This window comes from Orbicella faveolata, unplaced genomic scaffold (assembly GCF_042242905.1).
Source record: "Orbicella faveolata isolate gen_17 unplaced genomic scaffold, um_ofav_v1 contig_25, whole genome shotgun sequence".
Taxonomy (NCBI): domain Eukaryota; kingdom Metazoa; phylum Cnidaria; class Anthozoa; order Scleractinia; family Merulinidae; genus Orbicella; species Orbicella faveolata.
The window spans coordinates 8,083,447-8,103,096 of record NW_028301553.1 but is presented as its reverse complement, the minus strand read 5'-3'; the positions used below and the strand labels follow the sequence as shown (position 1 = coordinate 8,103,096).

The following is a 19,650-nucleotide window of genomic DNA, read 5'->3' as shown; positions in this document are numbered from 1 at the left end:
TCCCCACTAATAAATTCCACATTTCCTTATGATTTTGCGCCAAAAGTTTCTTTAATATCGTGGGGAAATCCCTTATTCATTGAAATTGATCAGAAAAATATATACCCATTGTTTCCTTGAACTAAATGATTATACTTCCTTGTTCCTCAAAATCTCTGGTAGGCATTCTGGTCTGAATATGACCTTTTTAGTCTAAAACAGGGTATGCTTTCATTCTGGCCATGCTGCTTAGACGAAACTAAATTTTCCCGGCGTTTGGAGTCGTCACGCAACTCTGAGGAGACAAAGGCCCGGTCCAAACGCTGCGGTCCAAACTTGATTAAGTGCGACTTTAGAGCGACTTTGGAGCGACGGCTGGTTCAGACGGCGTACGTGCGTCGAACTTAATTCGGGAAGCCGGTGGTAACAATTTTCGACGAGAAATATGTGTTCTGAATTCAAGAACTCTGTCCGAATAGAAAAGCTGTGACTGACATTTCGCTGTTTATAGCAATATTTTGGGAAGCAAATTTAAACTCAAGGTCCAGTGTTTGGATTTAGACAGGTTTCTCCCGGTTAATTCGACTTGATAAAGGGAAATCTCATAAGCTGAGCTATTGTCACGAAGAAAAAGCAAAAAATGAATTTGCGCCAAAGAAACTCATAAACCGAAGACATATTTTGTTGTCTTTATTTTTCGCGACGACTTCGAGCTTCATGCATGTCTAGTCACGCCACTCAATTTTGAGCCAATCACGAGTCCCGTTATATAAAAAATACATTACAGTAATTTATGCATTAGGTTCGACACATGAGGAGAACGCCGTATGAATCAGCTGCCGCTCCAACGTCGCATAGTGCGACAGACCCTGCCGAATTTAATGTTGTTTGCTGCACCAAACCTAACGTGCCGAACCAAACTGATTCAAACGCCGCTCTTCTGCCGTACTTAACTCATCAGTTAGGTTCGGCGCATGAATGGAGCGGCGTTTGGAACGGGCCTAAGCAATACCTGGTTAGGTGAGGTCACGAATTATAGAGACTCATAGAAAACACGTGTTTTAGAGTAGTTTGAAGTTGGGTATCGATAGTAGAGTAAATCACATATTTTGGTCTGAAATTGGGTAAGGATTCCAAGAAATGCGCAGCACCACCCAACCAAACATTTCAGGGAATAACCTCCCGGTGGACACTCAGTTTCGAGAAATGCCTCACGAAAGTCCTAAGGTACACATTTTTCCAACATTAAACTTTGCGCAGCAAACTGTCACCGATGACGTCGACAGAGAAACATTCTACGCGAAAACAAGAGAGAACCGGGAAATTTAATGCTCTGGGTAGCCCGCGATGGACTAACATTCCATCCAGGGGGGAATAAAAATACTGCTAATAATTAAATGCTACAGAAACCGGGATAAACTCCGGCTGTATTGACCACTTGGCTCGATTCAGACGTTACCTTTACCTAATCTATAGACTGCAGAACAGTCGTATTTTTTGCGAACGCGAGCGACGCGGTCAACATTCGAACGAAAGGTCTGGAGCTAGTGTAGAAACGTCCCCTTACGAATAGGGAAGAAAAAAACGACTGTTTTGCAGTCTACCTAATTTAAAACCGAGAGCAAATATGGGCTTGTTTAAACTCGTTTGGCTAGAGTTACTTGGGCGACTAAGCGACGCGTGAGGAGAGTCTTTTCACTCTTCATGCCCCCTTCCATCCTTCAGCCCCGTTTGATGCCCGAACCGAGAGCATGCTTGCAGCTAAAAAAGAGTACACAGCCGTACAATCAGTACACTTAAAAAGATTAAATCAGTCACACATAACTTTAATCAGATTTAATAATAATAATAATAATAATAATGATAATGATGATGATGATAATGATAATGATAATATTAATAATGATAATGGTAATGATAATGATAATGATAATGACAATAATACAAATATATTTAACCAGGGTAAACTCGTCAGCAAATGCTGTCATCAAAGGGTGGCATGGGCAACTAAAAATAGAATTAAAATAACAATAAAGATGATAAAAAAATTACAACATATGTAGTGAAAGATAAAAACTGTACAACACGTAGTAAAAGATAAAAACTATACGCAATTATTACAAATACTAAGAGCTTTCACTAAAAATGACCTTAAGCATTGTCTTGAAAATTAACAGTGATTTAGTTTCCTCGATGTAAGTCGGTAGATTATTAAAAACTTGCGCTCCGAAATAATAGCAGGTTTTCTTTGCAGTTTCTGTACAAACGTTTGGAACTAAAATGTCGAGACCTTAATTACGCCCGGTAGAATAATTGTGTGAGGTAAATCGTCTATGACGAGTTATCTCGTGTTGTACGTGCACTGTTTCCACATTCCCCCTTCCCATGTTTCTTTGCGTCTCGAGACTCCTGCCAAGAACCCGAAAGTTTCCGCGTAAAGAATGCCGGGCTTGGGTACAAGAAAGTCACAGGGTGCTACGAAAGATGCCTGACGAAAATGAACAACTCCAAGTTGGAAACTTACACCAAACCAGTAGTAGAACGTTTTCCGCCACGAAGGCCTGAGATAACTACGGTAACTACTGCCTTTAAGCTGTTTAACTACACTTATCAATATGGTCAATTTGAGAAAACCACTTCTTCAGAAATCTTTGAAAGATTCTTAAAGCCTCTGAAGACTCTGCGACAAGGTAATCACTAATAAGTTTTGCGTAGTCGCTTTTGCATGACACTATGCTAACGCTGCTATGATTACCATCGAGTATCACCATTTTGTCGGCCTAATTTTGAAAAACAAAAATAGAAAACAAACATGTACAAACTGGAAGATTCAGAGAATTCCAAATTAGTCAGGTAAAAGCCTTGCCTGTTACTCGGGCTTATATCAACTTTCTCAGTTGTTTGCGTCTAAACTACGGTAACACATGCGCCATTTTCTAGTTCTCAAGTCTGAATTGATTACTTTTAAACGATCTTAATTAAAGATAGAAGGTATGTAAACAGATTACTGCTTTTTAACGGAAAACTTAAGTGCATTTTATTACCAAGATAAGAGAATGAAGCTCTTTTTTAGTCTCAAGGTTGTTTTACATTCGCTTCAACTCCTCTTCCAAGTTTATCTTCGAACCAATCAACAATTGCAGTTCAGACTTAATGTCTTCCCACAATGCCTTGAGGGCTTTGACGACGTGGATCTCCTTTTGGCTCAGGCCTGTCAGGACAGCTTTCATGCTGCCTTGGTCAGTCCAGTTGTGCTTCTTTCCTACGCGGGCAAGGAACTGTTGTACAGTCTCCCTGTCACTTGGAGCTCCTAAGGATAGGACAGATCACAAGTATTATAACACAGCTGCAAATCCGCGCTATCAGACTTTGTACACGTAAGCATGTATCATAATCCAATGATATACATACTTATTATATAAACACTAGTGAAATACCACGATTTTTCCTTTTACTGAAAAATCACATCTTCATCGCGCGCAGTGAAGATACTATTTTTATCTTTCCCACTGTGAAGATATCATTCCTTTTTAAAAACATTTTTTTTGTCCCTTTATCTACACCTAAATTTGTTGATGTCTGATCGAAACATCTTCTGATCTTCGGTAGTCTTCGGCAATCTTCTGAAAATGTTCGGAAGCGTTCATCTGGCTTTCGGAACCATTTTGAAAAATCTTCGGAGATCTTCGGAAAGTGGTCGGAAATCTCCGGAAAATCGTCAAAAACGTCGTCATTAGTATGTTTATATAATAAACAGAATATGACATGCCCGCTTGTGGATACCAATTTTATCTTCTCGTGTTCAACTCAACATATATCGAGCTGAACACTCGAAGATAAAATTCGTATCCACGCGCGGGCATGTAATATCTTCTCTATACATACATAGACTTTATTAACGAATCGAAGATATTTAGCTAAAAATAGCTAATTGGGGACACAATTACTTCGTGGAAAATGCGGGCGTACGATTTTTATTCACGAGTTGAGTAGTATTAGAAAACAAACGAGTGAACACAGCGAACGAGTGAGTTTTCTGGTACGTACATACTAACTATGGTATGTATCAACGAGTGAATAAAAATCGTACAAAGTATTTTCCATGCTGGAATGTGTCTATTTCATAGGTACTGAGGTTTTTTCTTGTAGTATTTGGTAGACAAATTGCACAAATGGGGCGATGAAAAACGTAAAAAATAGTTTACTAGACGCTCTAAGAGCGTTTACTCGGGCTTCGTACCGCAGTATCAAATCGTACTTTACGAAAACGCGTATTGGACACAATAAAAACAAACTAAAGAATCAGGACATTTTAGGACAAGAGTTCCCCTGAGATATTTACTACTCAAGTTGCTTCGTCGAGTATCCTCCTAATCCAAGTCGTGAGTTTAAACCATTTTGGTTCAAGAATGAAGCACAGCTGTCTACGTATTTAAGGAGAACTTGTTTGCAAAGAATTTTCCAGGTCTTTTTTTACACAACTTATGGCGATTACATTGTACATGCTAGCAGAAATTGTAAGAAGTTCGTTTACTGGTCGTGGCGATCCGAGTAAATTGTGCAGCTAAACATATTTGCCGTGTTGCGATCTTAAACCCTTTTCAAGAGCCATATCTCCTTTGGAGGGCGAATAGATAAACTCCTTGGCGAAAACAACAGCCCTATGGCAAGGCGCAAATTGCATTGCACTTAATTTGCATAAACTTTCAAGTTGTGGTTTTTGCGGATAACTTCCGAGAATTTGCGTTCGTGCTCTTAATTGGCTTCATTTAGAATCAGTACGAATTTCATTCACAATGATTTTCGTGGGTAAATCTCAGTACCCATGAACTTTGCTTCGCCATTTCTGTTTTTTCATCGCTTCGCCACGCCATTTTTTCGCAACTATGCTGCGCCATTAACTTCGCTTCGCCATTTCTGTTGGCATTGGTATAAAACAACTAATTGATTCATGTTTTCAAGTATGCGTCGTCGAGTTATAAATGCACTTGAGAAGTTTGGAGAGTACTCAAGAAGCTATAGGGTACGTTGCTCACGGATGCGCCTCGACTGAGCAATTCTTGCGCTTCGTTTGTGTTCTCCAAGCTTCCCAAGTGTATCAAAGCTCGATGAAGCAGGCTAAAAAACATGTATAAATTGTCAAATAGTGTGTCAATCATTCGAGTTACCATCAAATGAATATTGGGATTAATCACGGAAAAGTATATTACTTTACCTTCAACCTTGATTTCCTTTTCCAACCGATTTTTCTCTCGCTGCTTGCGAGATTGTATAAACCTTTCAGCAGAGAGCAAAGTGGAGTCCAGGATATCAAGAGCGGCCCGATCGATTTCACAGGAAGTCTTGTCGTGCTCAGGCGAGGTGTAATTTGTAATGAAGAAGGTTGTCTGCCAAGAACTGCCAGTTGTCCTCTGTGCCATTTTATAAGCTGCATCCTTCTCCTTAAGTGTCAGCTTGTCCAGAAAGGTAATCGCTGTCACCGGAACATAACCTGTGAGGTGAAAGGAACGCATTTCACTATCACATGAGTTTAACCTGTGAACTCCACAAGTATCGGTTATCAGAAACACTGCACAATGCAACAGACAACAAACTCTTGCCCTCGAAGTCAAATAAGATTCCAACGGCGCGCATATCGTTTGCCAGGTCACAAGCTAAATCGCTGCGTATGCATGAGGAGTTATAGAAGCAACGTCGTTACGCGGATTAGGGTGACCGTCTATATTACCTTCTTGGGAAAGGTGCCCTCTGATGTTTTGCAGTTTGTCTCTGTACTTGCCATCCTTCAAATGCGGGTCATTTGCATCCACAACAAAAATCACAGCGTGAACATATTCAGACAAATCTGTAGCTCTTCTGGCTAGGGTGTCTAGCTCGCGATATCTCTCTTTGTCATAACTTCGTACTATTTCATCTCCTGGACGAAGTCTTAAATAAGAAAAAAATATTTTGATCACTATCCCGTGGATAGCGTACTTAATGTTGTGTAGAGAGGTTTCCAATTCAGCATCAAAAACCAAAGTTAGAGCGTTTTTCAGTTGAGTGTTGAAAGTAATCAGGCAATTACCTTGGTTTTGGTTTTACTACGGTTCGAGATTGGTTGAATAGTCTAATTGGTAAGTTATTGGTTTGATTTTGGTTTTACGACACTCAGTTGAAAATCGCTTTAACACAACATTTATTGGGACCAATCTCACAGAGGTCAGAGACACGCAATCCAGAGAATCAATCAAAAATCGAAGCAGTTACATATAGCTCGGGCGACTTTCCCACGAAGGTTTTCCCGCTTGTCGTACAGGCTACATGTATTTACTTTGAATTTTGATACTTTGGTATCAGTATGAATATCCCAGATTTGACACTATCGCTTATCAGATCTAGAAAGCTAACTAACGTGTGAAAAACAGTTCATTTTACCTTCCAAATAGAATACCAAGCAGCTCATCCTCCAGGCGCTCATCGCTCACACAAAATCCTCTGGTATCCACCACTCGTATTTTTTCCTGTACGTAGTGTTCTTCAAGGATAACGGTACCTTCACAGCGTTCCAAATCCGGATCCGCTGCGGTCTGCGGTTTTTTAAGGGCTCGCTGTAAAGTGCCTTGTTAATTCAATGAAAACGAAGAGCGATTAAAGTAACTGGATGGAGCAGAGTACATTTCATCGGAAAACTGGGGAGTCATTTTAAAATAGGCCATTCCCGAGTTGCCTTTTACCTCTGTGTCGAAATGAGTCTTCGTCCGAAACCATTCATATGAAAACGTGTTCCGCCTACAGGTTCATTTTCGTGCAAATCAAACTCATTTTCACTTGAAAGGTTTGGCACGAAGACTCGTTTTAACTCGGAAATGGCCTATTGGCTGAGCGTGCAGCACCGGGGGTCTTGTAACTGAACCTCGTTCTGAGCTTATCATTTATATTCTCGCGGAGGGAGTTTTTCCGGTGGTGCGTGAACTATCTATCGCTCCAACACTCCACACCTAGCTCCGCACGAGTTCATGCGAAGGCTCTACGTTATTGATTATAATGCATGTTGATTTACAGGTTAGCCACTTTGCAGTTATCAGGTAAAACCTCTTACCTACAAGACTTGTTTTTCCGGTACCTGCCGGCCCTATTACAGCAATGCGTATCAGGTCAATGTCGTCCACCACCAAATCTTGAAAAGCGTCTTTATTAATTCTGGGGCACTTGTGAAAGTCGTAATTCATCAGCTCGTTTCTAAGTTGGAGTTATACTTCTTCATTTTCTTTTTTTTCTTCTTGTTCTCCGTCTTGTTCTTGGTCTTCTTTTTCTTCATCTTCTACATTTCCACTTGTTTCATGGCTCTGTGAGAAATAAAAACAGAGAATCAAACAAAATAGATTGTTATGCAAAGAAACTCGAAAGGCAGCAGACTAAAACATTCAATGAATTGAAAACAAACTCGAACAGAACCGATTAAGTTCACTGACGCTAGGGATAATGGAACTATCAATGGTTTATATAGAGTTGAATAGCGAGAGGATGGTCTTTGAGCTGAAGATATATTTCATAGTCAGTACAGTTAAATAACACATGCCTTAAAGTTGGCAGCTTTGCTCCACATACAGACATAAATAAACTTTATTTAAGTGCCAATAAGTATTTAGCTCTAAGCTAAGAGCTAATTGGGGACGCTTAATTAAAAGCTAAAAATTGAATAATAATAATAATAATAATAATAATAATAATAATAAAAAATAGAAATTTAAATAAAATTTACAATTTACTATAAAAAATAAATTATTGACAATGCTAATTGTAACCTATTTGCCAATTGTAACCTATTAACAAAATTCACTTTGTCACGCTGCTGGTTGGAAACGTTGGCCACCAAATGTACGGTGACTAGATTTGATGAATTTCTCAGCGTAATTTTGCATTAAACAATCTGCGCCTCTCACCTGATGTTTATTCAAAAAGAACTCTTTGCATTTGTTGTACTCTTCCTCTGAAATTGTTGTTTTTAGTTTCAGCTCGCTTAGACCAAGCTTCTCTAAAACATCCCGTGTTACAAGTGTTTGCTCGACCACTTTATTGAGATGGCCGCTGCTGTAATCTTTCCACAGACCTTCAAGGATTTGAAATGAGCTGCATGTGACAGTTATCAACAAACTTCCCACCCTGTACTTTATAACACGGACTGCAAGCTTATTTCTTAGGTACTCCACAAGACTTTGGACTAAGTCAAAGGCAGGTGATAAAATAGTTTTCCAGATGTAAGATTCTGTTGGAGGAGGTTGTCCAAGTGCTGAAGAACTTTCTCCGGTGATGTTGATAATAAGACTTTTCAAATCACCTGAAGGTAAACAAATAATATCCATGAAAAAAAAAAAAAAAAATGCAAACGGTCTTTAGCATATTTAGACGTTCGGTTGGTATGGGCTAGGTAGCGTTGGTAACAGGTGACTGCCCAATGTCGGAATTTAAAAGAGATCGGAAAGAAGCTGCCCAAAAAAAAAAACAACAACAACAAAACAAAACAAAGAATTACATGAAAATATGAAGAATTCTGAGTTATGAAAAATGCTAGGATGAAAATGTACCGTAAACTAATTAAAAGGAATGTAATGTTGTTGAATGAAACCAAAGTGGGAAATCAGTCATCCGGTTATCACGGAATCGAAACTTATGATATTCAGTATAGCTGAACCACCTTTTTTAAGCTCACCTAGTGTTTGGTTTTGCTGTTGGAGCTGATCATTAACTTGTTGGAATTGATCTCTGATATCTAAGTTAACTTGCTGGAGATGTTTGACATCTGCATCAACCTGCTGGACATGATGTCGTACTTGTACCATTTCGTGTTTCAGGACATCCATGTCGTTCTTGTACCATGACTGAAGATCTTTCAGGTATCTCTCTGCTTCTCGCGTTAGAGGAGCCGTTAGTAACTCATCAATGGCCTTTTTCCATTCACATCGCTTTGCATCACCCATAAATCCAGCAATTCGTAAAAGAGACTCGCTGATTTCGTTCCAAAGAGTGCAGAACTCAGAGTCCGTAATTTCCATTTTGCTGTTGTGTGCGTGAACGGAATTGCGGTAGTTTTTTATCCGTACCAAATCTGCTTCAAGACTGTGGTCTGTACTGTTGGGTGGATTGTTCCATCCAGTATTAACAGGCTCTGTGAGGTTGCATATTGTTCTGAATAATTGAAACATTAAAGTGATATCGAAATCGGTGGACTTGCCAAACGTACCAGGGGAAGGGTAGAGGCAATCCCGCTGTTCTTTGAAAAGGTTTGCTTTTTTCAGTAAATCACGTGTACCAGTATCATCGAGGGTACCTGGAAGATCGTTGGGAGGGTGAATAGAATCAAACTTTTCTCGTAAAAGCCTGACACCTCCACACATCAAAAGCCTTGTCAACCGTTGAAAATTCTCTTTTCTTTTCGTTGCACGCAAGGCTTCTTCTGCAGCTGTGGCGGACGCCATGATAAGTCATTTGGCCAAACGTGATAGGAGTATCTTTAGTCCTAAAAATAAGGCGTCAAGAAATAGGCCGCTTACAAAATTGCATGAAAATATTCAATATGTTAACAGTCGAGGCGAATCGTTGTTAATTCACTAATGTTTACATGGTTTGTGCATAGCATGACTTATTAAATTCAGTTAAATTCAAATTAAAGTGGGGAGAAATGTTTGATTCCGTTTGACTGCTTAACTCGGCTTATAAAAAATACTTCTTGATAACTATGCCAATTGGTATGTCAACTGATTCGAGAAAAGGAAATAAAACCTTTAGTAAGCGCCTAAAGAACCGCCATTTCTAAGAATTTGTACAGAATGCAATGATTACGGTTTTCCTGGAATCTTACCGCTAAGCTCTTCCTTAGAAGGGAAAAATATCTTCCTTTTTTCTCTAGTATCTCCACTTTTTTTACTCTCATTTGCTATAAGAAGCTTCAAGATAGTCTCCTAGAAGTATGCGTATTCCCTTATTTATGATCAAGCCGAATGATATTCTCCTATCATTAAGTTCGGTAAGTCAAGTAAATTAACAGTACAATCCAGGCTATACACGCTGTCTTGAGTTTGATGGCAATTTGACACTATCCACTGGCTTCACCATTCAGAATAGTTTCGATTTGGGATGTAAAATAGAATCCCTAGCTCTTACATTATGGTTGCATACAGGAAACAGAGAAGAGAGAAACTGCTGGTGTCACAAAAGGTTTTACGTATCTTCGAGCATTGAAATCGAAAGTGCAAGCACATACTTGTAAAACGCGCCCTAGCCCGTTTCTTTGAGTGTACTATTACGCTATACATCTTGTTTCGAACGTTGCGTTAGTCTCTTCCAAAACAATTTCCAGATGAACATCCTTTCATGACTTTGGGTTTCAATTTAACCGAAAGAAACAAACTAGGAAAACGCGACATATATTTACAACAACGGAGACAAAAGACTTGGCAGCTCAGGACCACGCATAATAGCAACACAAGTTACCCAGTTAAGACAGTTAACCGGTTGGTACTCACGATTTTAGACTCGTGCATTTCCCATTTGAAAACAAATTTGCCTTCTGCTGTTCACTTCGGGCTTTTGATCGTGTTTCTCGCCGGCGTTGCTCGAAACTGTCCACCGTTTCCACATAAAAGCTGGAAGTTATATGCAAACGAGGTCCTCCTTATTAAAATTCAAAAGATCATTAGACCGGCGCCAAGCCTAAAGAAATATTGGCAGTCAACAAACATTGAAGGATACTCTTTCGGCTCCGGTCTCTTTCTGTCAAAAATCCAAATATCCACATTTGCAACCTCTAAAGTGAGAAAAAAGGTCTTACGTGGAACAGACATAGTTCCCATATTGTCTCAACTCCCGTCATTAGATCGGGTGGGGTAGATGGTTCTTTGTTTAAGACAAAAACTGGTGATTTAAGTTTCTATTAAGACAGCACCAATGGCAAAACTGTTGTGATGGCAACAGCACTAAGGGTGTCATTTTGTTTCTTTTGTGATGCATATTTGTGGAGCCAAGTTTCAAGAACACTGCTTCAACATTTTCAGAGATATTGTTTGTTTATATTTTACCATGTTTTAGTTGTAAATAATATGACGTCATCACTGATCTAATTTGCATAATAGAAAAACATCAATATCTCTAAAACGAAAAAAGATATTTCAAAAAGAAAAACGCCAGTCTTCTGTATTTTGAAAGGCCTTTGAAATAAGCAGGAATTATTTTTCATGTCATAAACACTTGAAAGTCTGCACTTTGGTTAGCCTGAATACCACTCTGGTTAGATTGAATATCACTCCGGTTTGCCTGAACATCACTCAGGTAGCCTAAATAACGCTCCGATTGGCCTGTTTACGGTTAGATTTCAGTGATGGAAACTGTAACACGATTCAGTTAAGATTCAGTTAAGTCTAGAGTCTGCAGTCTGCATTTTACCCTCAGTCAGCATTTTTTCCATGGTTTACATTCTGCAGTCCGCAGTCTGCGTTTTACACTGTCCGGTATAAAACGCAAACCTGCGAAGACGAAGAAGATGAATATTTTTCGTAACGTTATAATTTAAGGTGGCTGAACACAGTTTGTGATATCTGTACCTCATTTACCATTTTTCGGAAACCGTTTCCGTATATTATAATAGCCTAGCTGATAACCTTATGTTTTTTTTCCATTACAAGACTGGATGTAAACATGTCTTTATATCATTTGCAGGAAACCTAGTCCGCAACAAACTTGTAACAATAGTCACATGTTTATACTATGCTAGTAATACTTAAAGGTCTGTAACAGAGAAAGGTTCCAGGAGAATAAAAATTTACTAGATTGTTAGTTTGTTTTCTGAAGTTTTCTCATACCATCTCTTGAAATTCTTAAGAAATAAACGCATTTGTGCCAAAGCCACCAAAGCATTCAGTCTTTTTTGAATAACTACGCACAGACAGTTATCACGTGGTGGGAGATGGGGCGGACAGGGACTCGGATCGACCGAGTGAGTAGGGAGGAGGAGTCGTAAGGCCTCAGGAGGCGGAACACAAAAAGGCGGGACAGCAAGGGTTTTTCAGAATGCACAAAACGGGAGAGAGAATAGAATTGTCCCTATTTTATATTGCTCTAGTGTTACTACTTCACAAAGTTTCTGATTAGCTTCTGACAACACTTTGAAAACATTTTGATGACTTCCAGATGGCTTGCGCACAAGCTGGCAAATCGGATTAGAACTGAATACTGTGGAAGGCAGTGGTATCAACTGTCAACAATGCAATGACAACAACAACAGCAACAACAATAAGTCACTTTGTTACCAAATAGATAAACTCTTGGTTACAAGAAAAGATAAATAAAGCAGAAAATTAGGCAAATTCACCAAGAATGACGTAAAAGCTAATCAAGCTGAGTAAAATTAAATAGATGTAGCTTTATTCTTGGCGTATGAATAGACTGGTCTGTTTGCTTTTCTACCCATATCAAGTCAAACCAAGTTAAGAGTTTTGGTAGCCACTGGATATCTCATAAAGCTCCTCAAGAACCTTTTGCCGGTTACAGGTAAGGTACAGGTAAAGTGCAGGTAAGGTACAGGTAAGATACAGGTAAGGTTCGTACAACCTCGTTCGCAAGGTATCTCTTCTCCGTGTTTCTGAAGAGAGGGCCCGGGTACGAAGTTGGTTAACGTGATAATACAAATACACTGTAGACCTACTAATTGGCCATCTTTCACAACATGGGCCAGGACAACAACAAAAAATTGTTTCACTGCAAAGAATATAACCCTAAAGCAGCATATCGTTATCCAGAAGTGATTGGTTTTGGAAGATAACCATAAAAACATGCATGCAAAGGAGCGTGTGTTCACGTAACGACCCTAATGGTGGAGGGGAAAGAAGAAATATTGGAAAGTTGCTATTTCTACGATCCATTTCCACACTAATAAAATAAGGTACAAAGCCTCCTGTTATCTCATTTAAGACTATTCTACCACACTTTTGGTTTCCCATTGTTAAGTAAGATCGACTGTTTTCTTAACGTCAACCTTTTCTGTAATCTAAAGTCAGTCTTACCTAAAATCTACATCAGCTTCTGAATTTCTCGTTTCAAGATGTAAATCTGTTCTAGACCAAAGATTTGTACCCTTCGGACTAGTTCCGCTGTCTTATCTATGACACTTTAAATAATGGTTTTTATTTCCTCTTCCATGATCTTCTTCATGCCAGTTGACAATGGCAGCTCTGACTTGACGTCGTCCCAGAGTAACTTGAGGGCCTTGACAGTATTGATCTCCTTTCTGCGCAGGTCTTCCAACACAGCTTTCATCTTTCCCTGGTCAGTCCAGTGGTGTTTCGTCTTCAGACGGGCAAAAAACTGTTCCACAGTCACCACATCACTAGAAGCTCCTGAGGACAAATTAAAGGTTAAAGTTCATTAGTAACACTCTCCAAACTCTGTAAGACTGCTTGCTCAAACATTTGGCTACACACGAGTTCTTCTTTTAAACAAACGCATATGCAGAAATCTCTATTTGCGATACTGAGGCGTTCCAACCGTCTAGTGTTGTTGGGCTTCACGCTGTTCCTATGAAATAACGCGCGAGTAAAAGGCGTGGCCGAGTGGTTTGGTTCAAATCCTCCACCCTACCGCTATCTGAATTTGTTCTCGGTAGCCCCGAGTTCAACTCCTCGACCGCGTTGTGTTAATAGCCAACTGGTCAGATTCCCGGCAGTTGGGATTCTTAATAGCTTATCTTGTATTCGCAATATTTGCTTATTTATTTACACTGTCCCCAATTAGCACAAAAGCGCTAAATACATTTGACACTTGAAAAAAGTTATCTGGTTTTTATTTATTTTAAAACACGAATAACATTTTATGGTGTATTTGCAGTCTCAATAAGGTTCAATCTGTGTCTTGTGTGGCGTTAAAGCCATTTAATTCCAAAACACAATGGACAGGTGGGTCGGAAGGGATAGGGTGAGTTTCCCTTTGCGAATTATGGGCAGAAAATCACTATACGTCACCTCCAGCCATGGCTTCCCTTTCCATCTGATTTCTCTCTCGCTGTTTACGGATTCGTATAAAGCTTTCAGCAGAGACCAGAGCGGAATCTAGGATGTCAAGAGCCGTTCGTTCCACAGCAAAGGACGTCTTGTTATTTTCGTGTGTGTAGTTTGTGATGAAGTAAGTTCTCCCGCCGGGACCGCCGGTCGCCAAGCCCGCCTCTTCAGAAGCTTTCTTTTTAACTTCTTCAGCTTTAAGCATATCCAGGAAGGTAATCACAGTAACTGGATAAATACCTGTTAATTGAAATAAAAGGAATTGCACGGCCTCGTCAACATAAAGCGGTTTTCTATTGATTGTCGGAAGTAATCAGGCAATCACTTCAGTTTTGGTTTTACTACGGTTTGAGATTGGCTGAGTAGTCTAATTGGTAAGTAATTGGTTTGGTTTTGGTTTTACGACATGCACTCAATTGAAAACCACTCTATCTCCTTTTATCATAGACCCCTGCGACCCAGCTGACATAAGTAAAGTCTGCATACGGGCCAAGTGGCCCTTCTGGCCGTCGCTTATCCCGGTTTCTGTAGCATGAAGCGACTAGGAGTATTTCTATTCTCCCCCTGGATGGAATGTTAGTCAATCGCAGGGTTATCCCCCAACATTAAATTCGCCCGTACCCATTTATACGCCTGGGTGGACAGAGGCACTATGAGAGTAAAGCGGCCAGGGCTCGCAACCGCACTGCTCGATGCGGAGAACAACGCTCAAACAACATGTCTCGGAACTATCAGACTGATAGCTGCCCATTGGAAATTGATTTTCTTAAAACTAGCATATTTCTTTTAAGAACATCAAATTTCCGCGGGACAACTAGCCGATAGTTGCTCGACAGAAACACGTACGTATTTTGAACGAGCTTTGAGCTCACTAGACGATACGTGCGTAAATAAAGGATTGATTGATTGAAATAGAAATCACGAGCTCATAATCTAATTGATAATTACCACTGATTTATATCGTTATTACCGTGAGTCCGAAAATGGTCCCTGATCTTCTGAAGCGTTCCTTTGTAAATGCCTTCTTCCAATCGAGGATCGTTGGCTTTCAGGACAAGAATCACAGCGTGGATGCATTTAGAAAATGCTGCAGTTTTTCTTGCCATGGTGTTCAGCTCCTGGAATCCATCCCTAGACTGGTTCACAGGATCATCATAGTCTCGTTTGATTTCTTCTCCTAGGCGAATTCTTTGATAGAAAATAAAATAAAAGAATTTCAATTTTGGCAACCTTGGGGAACAAGTAAGAGCATGGGTTGGCTGTGGCCCGAATCTGGAACTCTTCATTCGGATTGGATTAGACCCCCTAAAAGGGACCAATCTGGGAGTACGGCTCGAGCTTTGTTTGACCTCTAAAAGATACAACTTTAAAATGGACAGACATCGTGATGTTATTATTTCTTCGATCGAGTGCAACGCTAAAAGATACCTTTACAGCTAATAATATTGACGAGAGACTAAAATCCGTGGTTACATCCCTAGGGAAGAAGACAAGCATCTCCGCCCTTTTCACATAGGAGTCCCCTTCCTAGGCCGGAGACCGTGTTGCGCATCTTGTGATGAAATTAAAATACTTGACTGAGAGGGTCATATTTGGTCAAAAAGCGACTTGAAACATGTCGGGGATACCTTTACACGAACTTAACATAAACTACCGTCAATCTTCTAACGGCCTAAAAATTAACTATCAAATTCGAAAACCGTCAACCGTCAAATAAGAATCGAAAATTTGTTACCGTCAACTAAAATTTTAAGTAAGGGTCAACCGTCAAAAAGCTATATTTTGTTTAGCCGTCAACCGTCGAGGGTAACCTTCTCGTTGAGATCCTGTTAGACCGTAATCCACACGCGAGTGTCCCACTCTAATGCAATTGACGCCTGAAAAGTAATCCATTACCTTCCCGTGATAATATCGAGCACCTCATCTTGAAGCTTTTCATCTCTGGCAAAAAATCCTCTGGTGTCAACAATCCGGATATCTTTCTGCACGAAGTATTCTTCAAGAATAATATTGCCTTCTCTTCCTGTTCCCTGCGCAAAGGCGGTCTGATTCTCTCCAATAGCTCGCTGCAGCGTGCCTGGTTAAGCCAAAGAGAGCTGATTCAATTTATTTAAGAAATAGAAAACATGTACCGTGTTTCTATCAAGTTTTAGTATAAATGTACTAGCGCTCTATCACGGATACCGTTCTCTGATTGGCTACGCTACTCACCGTCTATTCTGTGATAGATATATAGTGAGTAGCGAAGCAGTGTGCGCTTGTTGGCAAAATGACGGCCATTTCTTTGCGTTTTCGAGGTATCTGTGAGGAGGATTTATATAAAGTTTTGAACGACTACTAGATTTATACTAAAACAATTAGATTATTCTCTCTCGATTTCTATGCATGATAGAAATCTCGAGCTCATAATCTAATTGTTTAATAGAAAGACCAGTGGAAGTTTGGGAGAACCAGAAATGCTGTGTGAACCCGAGCCGCAGGCGAGTGTTTCCACAGCTTTTTCGAGTTCTCCCAAACTTTCACGAGTGTTTCTATAACTCGATAGAAACACGGAGAACATGCTTTCTATTTCTTTTAGAAAACACCGCGACGAAAAAAAGGAAAACAACATGTTTACTTTGATTATCAAAATGTAAATTCTCTTTGCTCGCGCCATCATTACGTCAACAGCTCGTGCTAGTTCTAGTTGAGATAAACGTTTGAATGATTAGTAGATTTATACTAAAACAATTAGATTGTTCGCTCTCGATTTCTATCGCGTGATCATGCGGTAGAAATCTCGAGCTCATAATCTAATTGTTTAATAGAAAGAAGATTTTTAACCAATCAGCGCTCGTTTTCTTAGGGCTGTTCTCTAAATAGACATTGGAGGGACAAATAATGCACCGTTGTTTCACTGACTGACAAACTGAAAGACCAGATTGTGTTCTTTTAACTTTCAAAAATTAATTCATGGAATGTGAAGGTCTCATTTTCACTGGGAGGACCTTGTTCTCTTTCCTCCATTCTACTGCAGTCCACTCATATAAACTATATCATAATCTAATGATTCACGCCATGTCTAAACAAGTTCATAAACTCTATCATATATTCATCACCTGCTGTAAAAAAAAAAAAAAAAAAAAAAAAAAAAAAAAACCTGTAAGCCTCAGGAGCCATGCTATTCAAACACAGAGTGTTTTGCAATCATCCGATGGGTGCAAAGAACTCATTTGAAAACAAACAAATAAATGAAATGATTAAGAAAAAAAATAAAAATTAAAACAACCGCTCTTACCCACGAGGGCTGTTTTCCCTGAGCCTGTTGGTCCAATCAAAGCAATGTGTATTAAATCAATGTCGTCTACGTCCAAATTCTGAAAAGCTTCTTTCTTGATTCTGGGGCACTTATGAAAATCGTAATTCAACAGCTCAAGTCTAAGCTGTAGTAGCCTTTCTTCTTCTCTTCGTTTACTTTCTCTTTTCTCCCTCTCACGTCTTTGACGATCCAACTGTTCTCTCTGTTCTTCGTGTTCAATTATCGCGCGTTCTTGTTCGTCATGTAACGCCTGTTGATGCTCTCTCTCCATCTCGTCACGCAACTCTCTCAATCTTCTTTCAGTCTCTTCTTGGGCATTCCGTCGACCTTGCTCTTGGGCAGAATAACTCTTCAAAAACAAATAAACGATTTAAGGGAAAACAAACAAAGACACAAAGAAACAAAAAACAACCAAACATGTTTCGGTAATGTTTTTATTTATAAATTTCTTTTTCTTTTTTAATTAAAAATGCAATAACAAGCGGATTCTCGGTACTTTCCCACAAAGAAGAGTCTTCCAATGTCCGGTGCCCGATGTTCGCTATTAGTAATTTTTCATTATTGAAACGTCCCGGCCATGGCCCTCATCGCGTGACCTTTATTTACTGAGGATTTTGTTTAAAATATCGAACTATAAAAAGCATTTCTATTACCATTTTTACCTGAAAATAGCAAATTACTCATGGTGACTTTTTGGCAGTGCCTAGTTTCGACAATCAGAAGTATTTACCAGAGCTCAAAATAAATTGTTGAAATCCAACTGATCGAGAAAAAGGGGCAAACAAGATAACCGGTTCGGGGAATTCATTTTAACTCGGACCTCCTTTACCCGGAAAAGTAGAACAAGCAAATTTTAGTCTTGGTTCGTTTACTTCGCTTCTTTAATGTCTTCCTGTTTCTCTTTATATTCTTCCACATCTTGCAGAATAGAGTGGGTGAAATAACAAGGGTTATTTCTCATTGCCGAGGATGGTTAAATTGGTTCCCCTTCTCTAATCTTTCAATGCGTAAACAAACCATCAACGGTAAGGGTAAGGTACGATTTCACGAGTAAAAGCCATCTTTGAAGAATGCCATACTATGATTTCCGTTCGTGCAAATGCTTTTATCCAGATAATAGAGTTTTGTTTGTTTTTTTTTTCTGGAAGAATGTGGTACTTCTTCGATCGCGTTTAAAATACTCAAGCGAAGCGATTACAAAGGAAAGTTTGCAACATTTGGACTAAAACTAGCTGATAAGAGGCTGGCATTGAAATTATTACTCACACTGACGTTAACTTACAGGTTGAGAGTCACCCTTTCGCATCTTAGATGAGGTTTCTCTGGCAGTCTAGTTTCATGTACTCCGGCTCCTGTGAAACTTCAGAGCTCGAAGACTAGAAGCAGAATTCCATGAAAAGCGGAAGTATGATTTCCCTGAAAGCCTGACTTGGCTAGTTCCTAGTCTCCGCCAGCGTCAACTCCGGGCTCGGCGGGCTGTCGTTGTTATCTCACAGCTCCCTGATTCAGAAACCCCTTATGAGAGTAGTTTTGCAAGATGTACGAAAGACGGATTCCTCTTAAAATTCAGAAATGTTTCCAAAATAGTATCAAAGAGTATCATTGCGCTTAACTCAAAAGAAGGGCTGACGTAGGTTACCAGCTAACCAGCGAGATGAAAAGATATCTTCCCTCATAATAAATAAGATGAACTTCCAGAGAATGCTGAAGCTTAGTGAGCAAAATATCAACAGGGATGGTGCTTTGGCGCTGAGAATTCGCTTGAGTACATTTAACTACACAAACAACAGGGGAGTGTAATCAAAGTTAACAATACGTAGTTAAGTAGAAGACTGAGAGACGTATGTTAAAGCAACAACAGAAGTCTCAGACTACATGAGCTATAGGAGAAACCACAAGAAACACCTGGAACGCATGCGCAAAGATCTTGAAACGGATACAAATGAAAACCAAGATCCTCGACCAAGGCGCTTCAAGTGCAGGTCAAAGAATCCTTCTAAAGTAACACAAGAAGTTTTTAAAAGCGCTCTAGCTAGGAGTGACAGGAGGTCCTCAGACAATAAACGGCGAAAATCCTGAGCATGCTGCAGTAAGGGTGAATATGTTTTGCAGTTGCATGACTGAACTGTCCCGAACAGAATGAACCGGCAGATCTTCCACTGGCTGAGATGTCCTTAACTTCGACAACCACAAACCACGTACCCCTCACCCCCCACCTCCCCGCGGAGCAGTCGCACTCTTGGCTATACGCAGGGATGGTTCTCTGTAGAGTTCCTCTTGAGACAATCACTTCTCTTTCCGTCCTTTATATCTTATTTTACGACTACACTCTCTTGGTTTGCTATA

The 19,650-nt window shown here is 39.8% G+C and overlaps 1 protein-coding gene and 1 pseudogene across 2 annotated transcripts; both read right to left on the bottom strand.

The window, feature by feature from the left end:
• Window positions 1-1,789: 1,789 nt before the first annotated feature.
• Window positions 1,790-10,644, bottom strand: LOC110050365 (uncharacterized; annotated as a pseudogene). The gene is made up of 8 exons (XR_016208278.1): window positions 10,485-10,644; window positions 8,672-9,478; window positions 7,905-8,299; window positions 7,061-7,307; window positions 6,397-6,580; window positions 5,708-5,907; window positions 5,195-5,470; window positions 1,790-3,289 (listed from the first exon to the last, which is right to left on the bottom strand). The product of XR_016208278.1 is annotated as an uncharacterized LOC110050365 (transcript).
• A 1,595-nt stretch (window positions 10,645-12,239) lies between these two features.
• Window positions 12,240-18,799, bottom strand: LOC110050384 (uncharacterized). Its single transcript, XM_089293316.1, has 6 exons — window positions 18,587-18,799; window positions 17,284-17,653; window positions 15,903-16,083; window positions 14,977-15,194; window positions 13,971-14,246; window positions 12,240-13,349 (listed from the first exon to the last, which is right to left on the bottom strand). Exons 1-6 carry the CDS (start codon window positions 18,608-18,610, stop codon window positions 13,123-13,125), a joined length of 1,296 nt encoding a protein of 431 aa, XP_089149442.1. The 5' UTR covers window positions 18,611-18,799; the 3' UTR covers window positions 12,240-13,122.
• Window positions 18,800-19,650: the final 851 nt, after the last annotated feature.

What these genes read in the sequence shown, in the direction of transcription:
- LOC110050384 (XM_089293316.1), bottom strand. Translation starts at nt 18,610, where the DNA reads ATGCGAAAGGGTGACTCTCAACCT. An exon ending in GAAAGGGTGACTCTCAACCT is followed by an intron (nt 17,654 to 18,586) that starts GTAAGTTAACGT and finishes TTGTTTTTGAAG; the next exon opens with AGTTATTCTGCCCAAGAGCA. An exon ending in GGACCATTTTCGGACTCACG is followed by an intron (nt 14,247 to 14,976) that starts GTAATAACGATA and finishes TTCAATTAACAG; the next exon opens with GTATTTATCCAGTTACTGTG.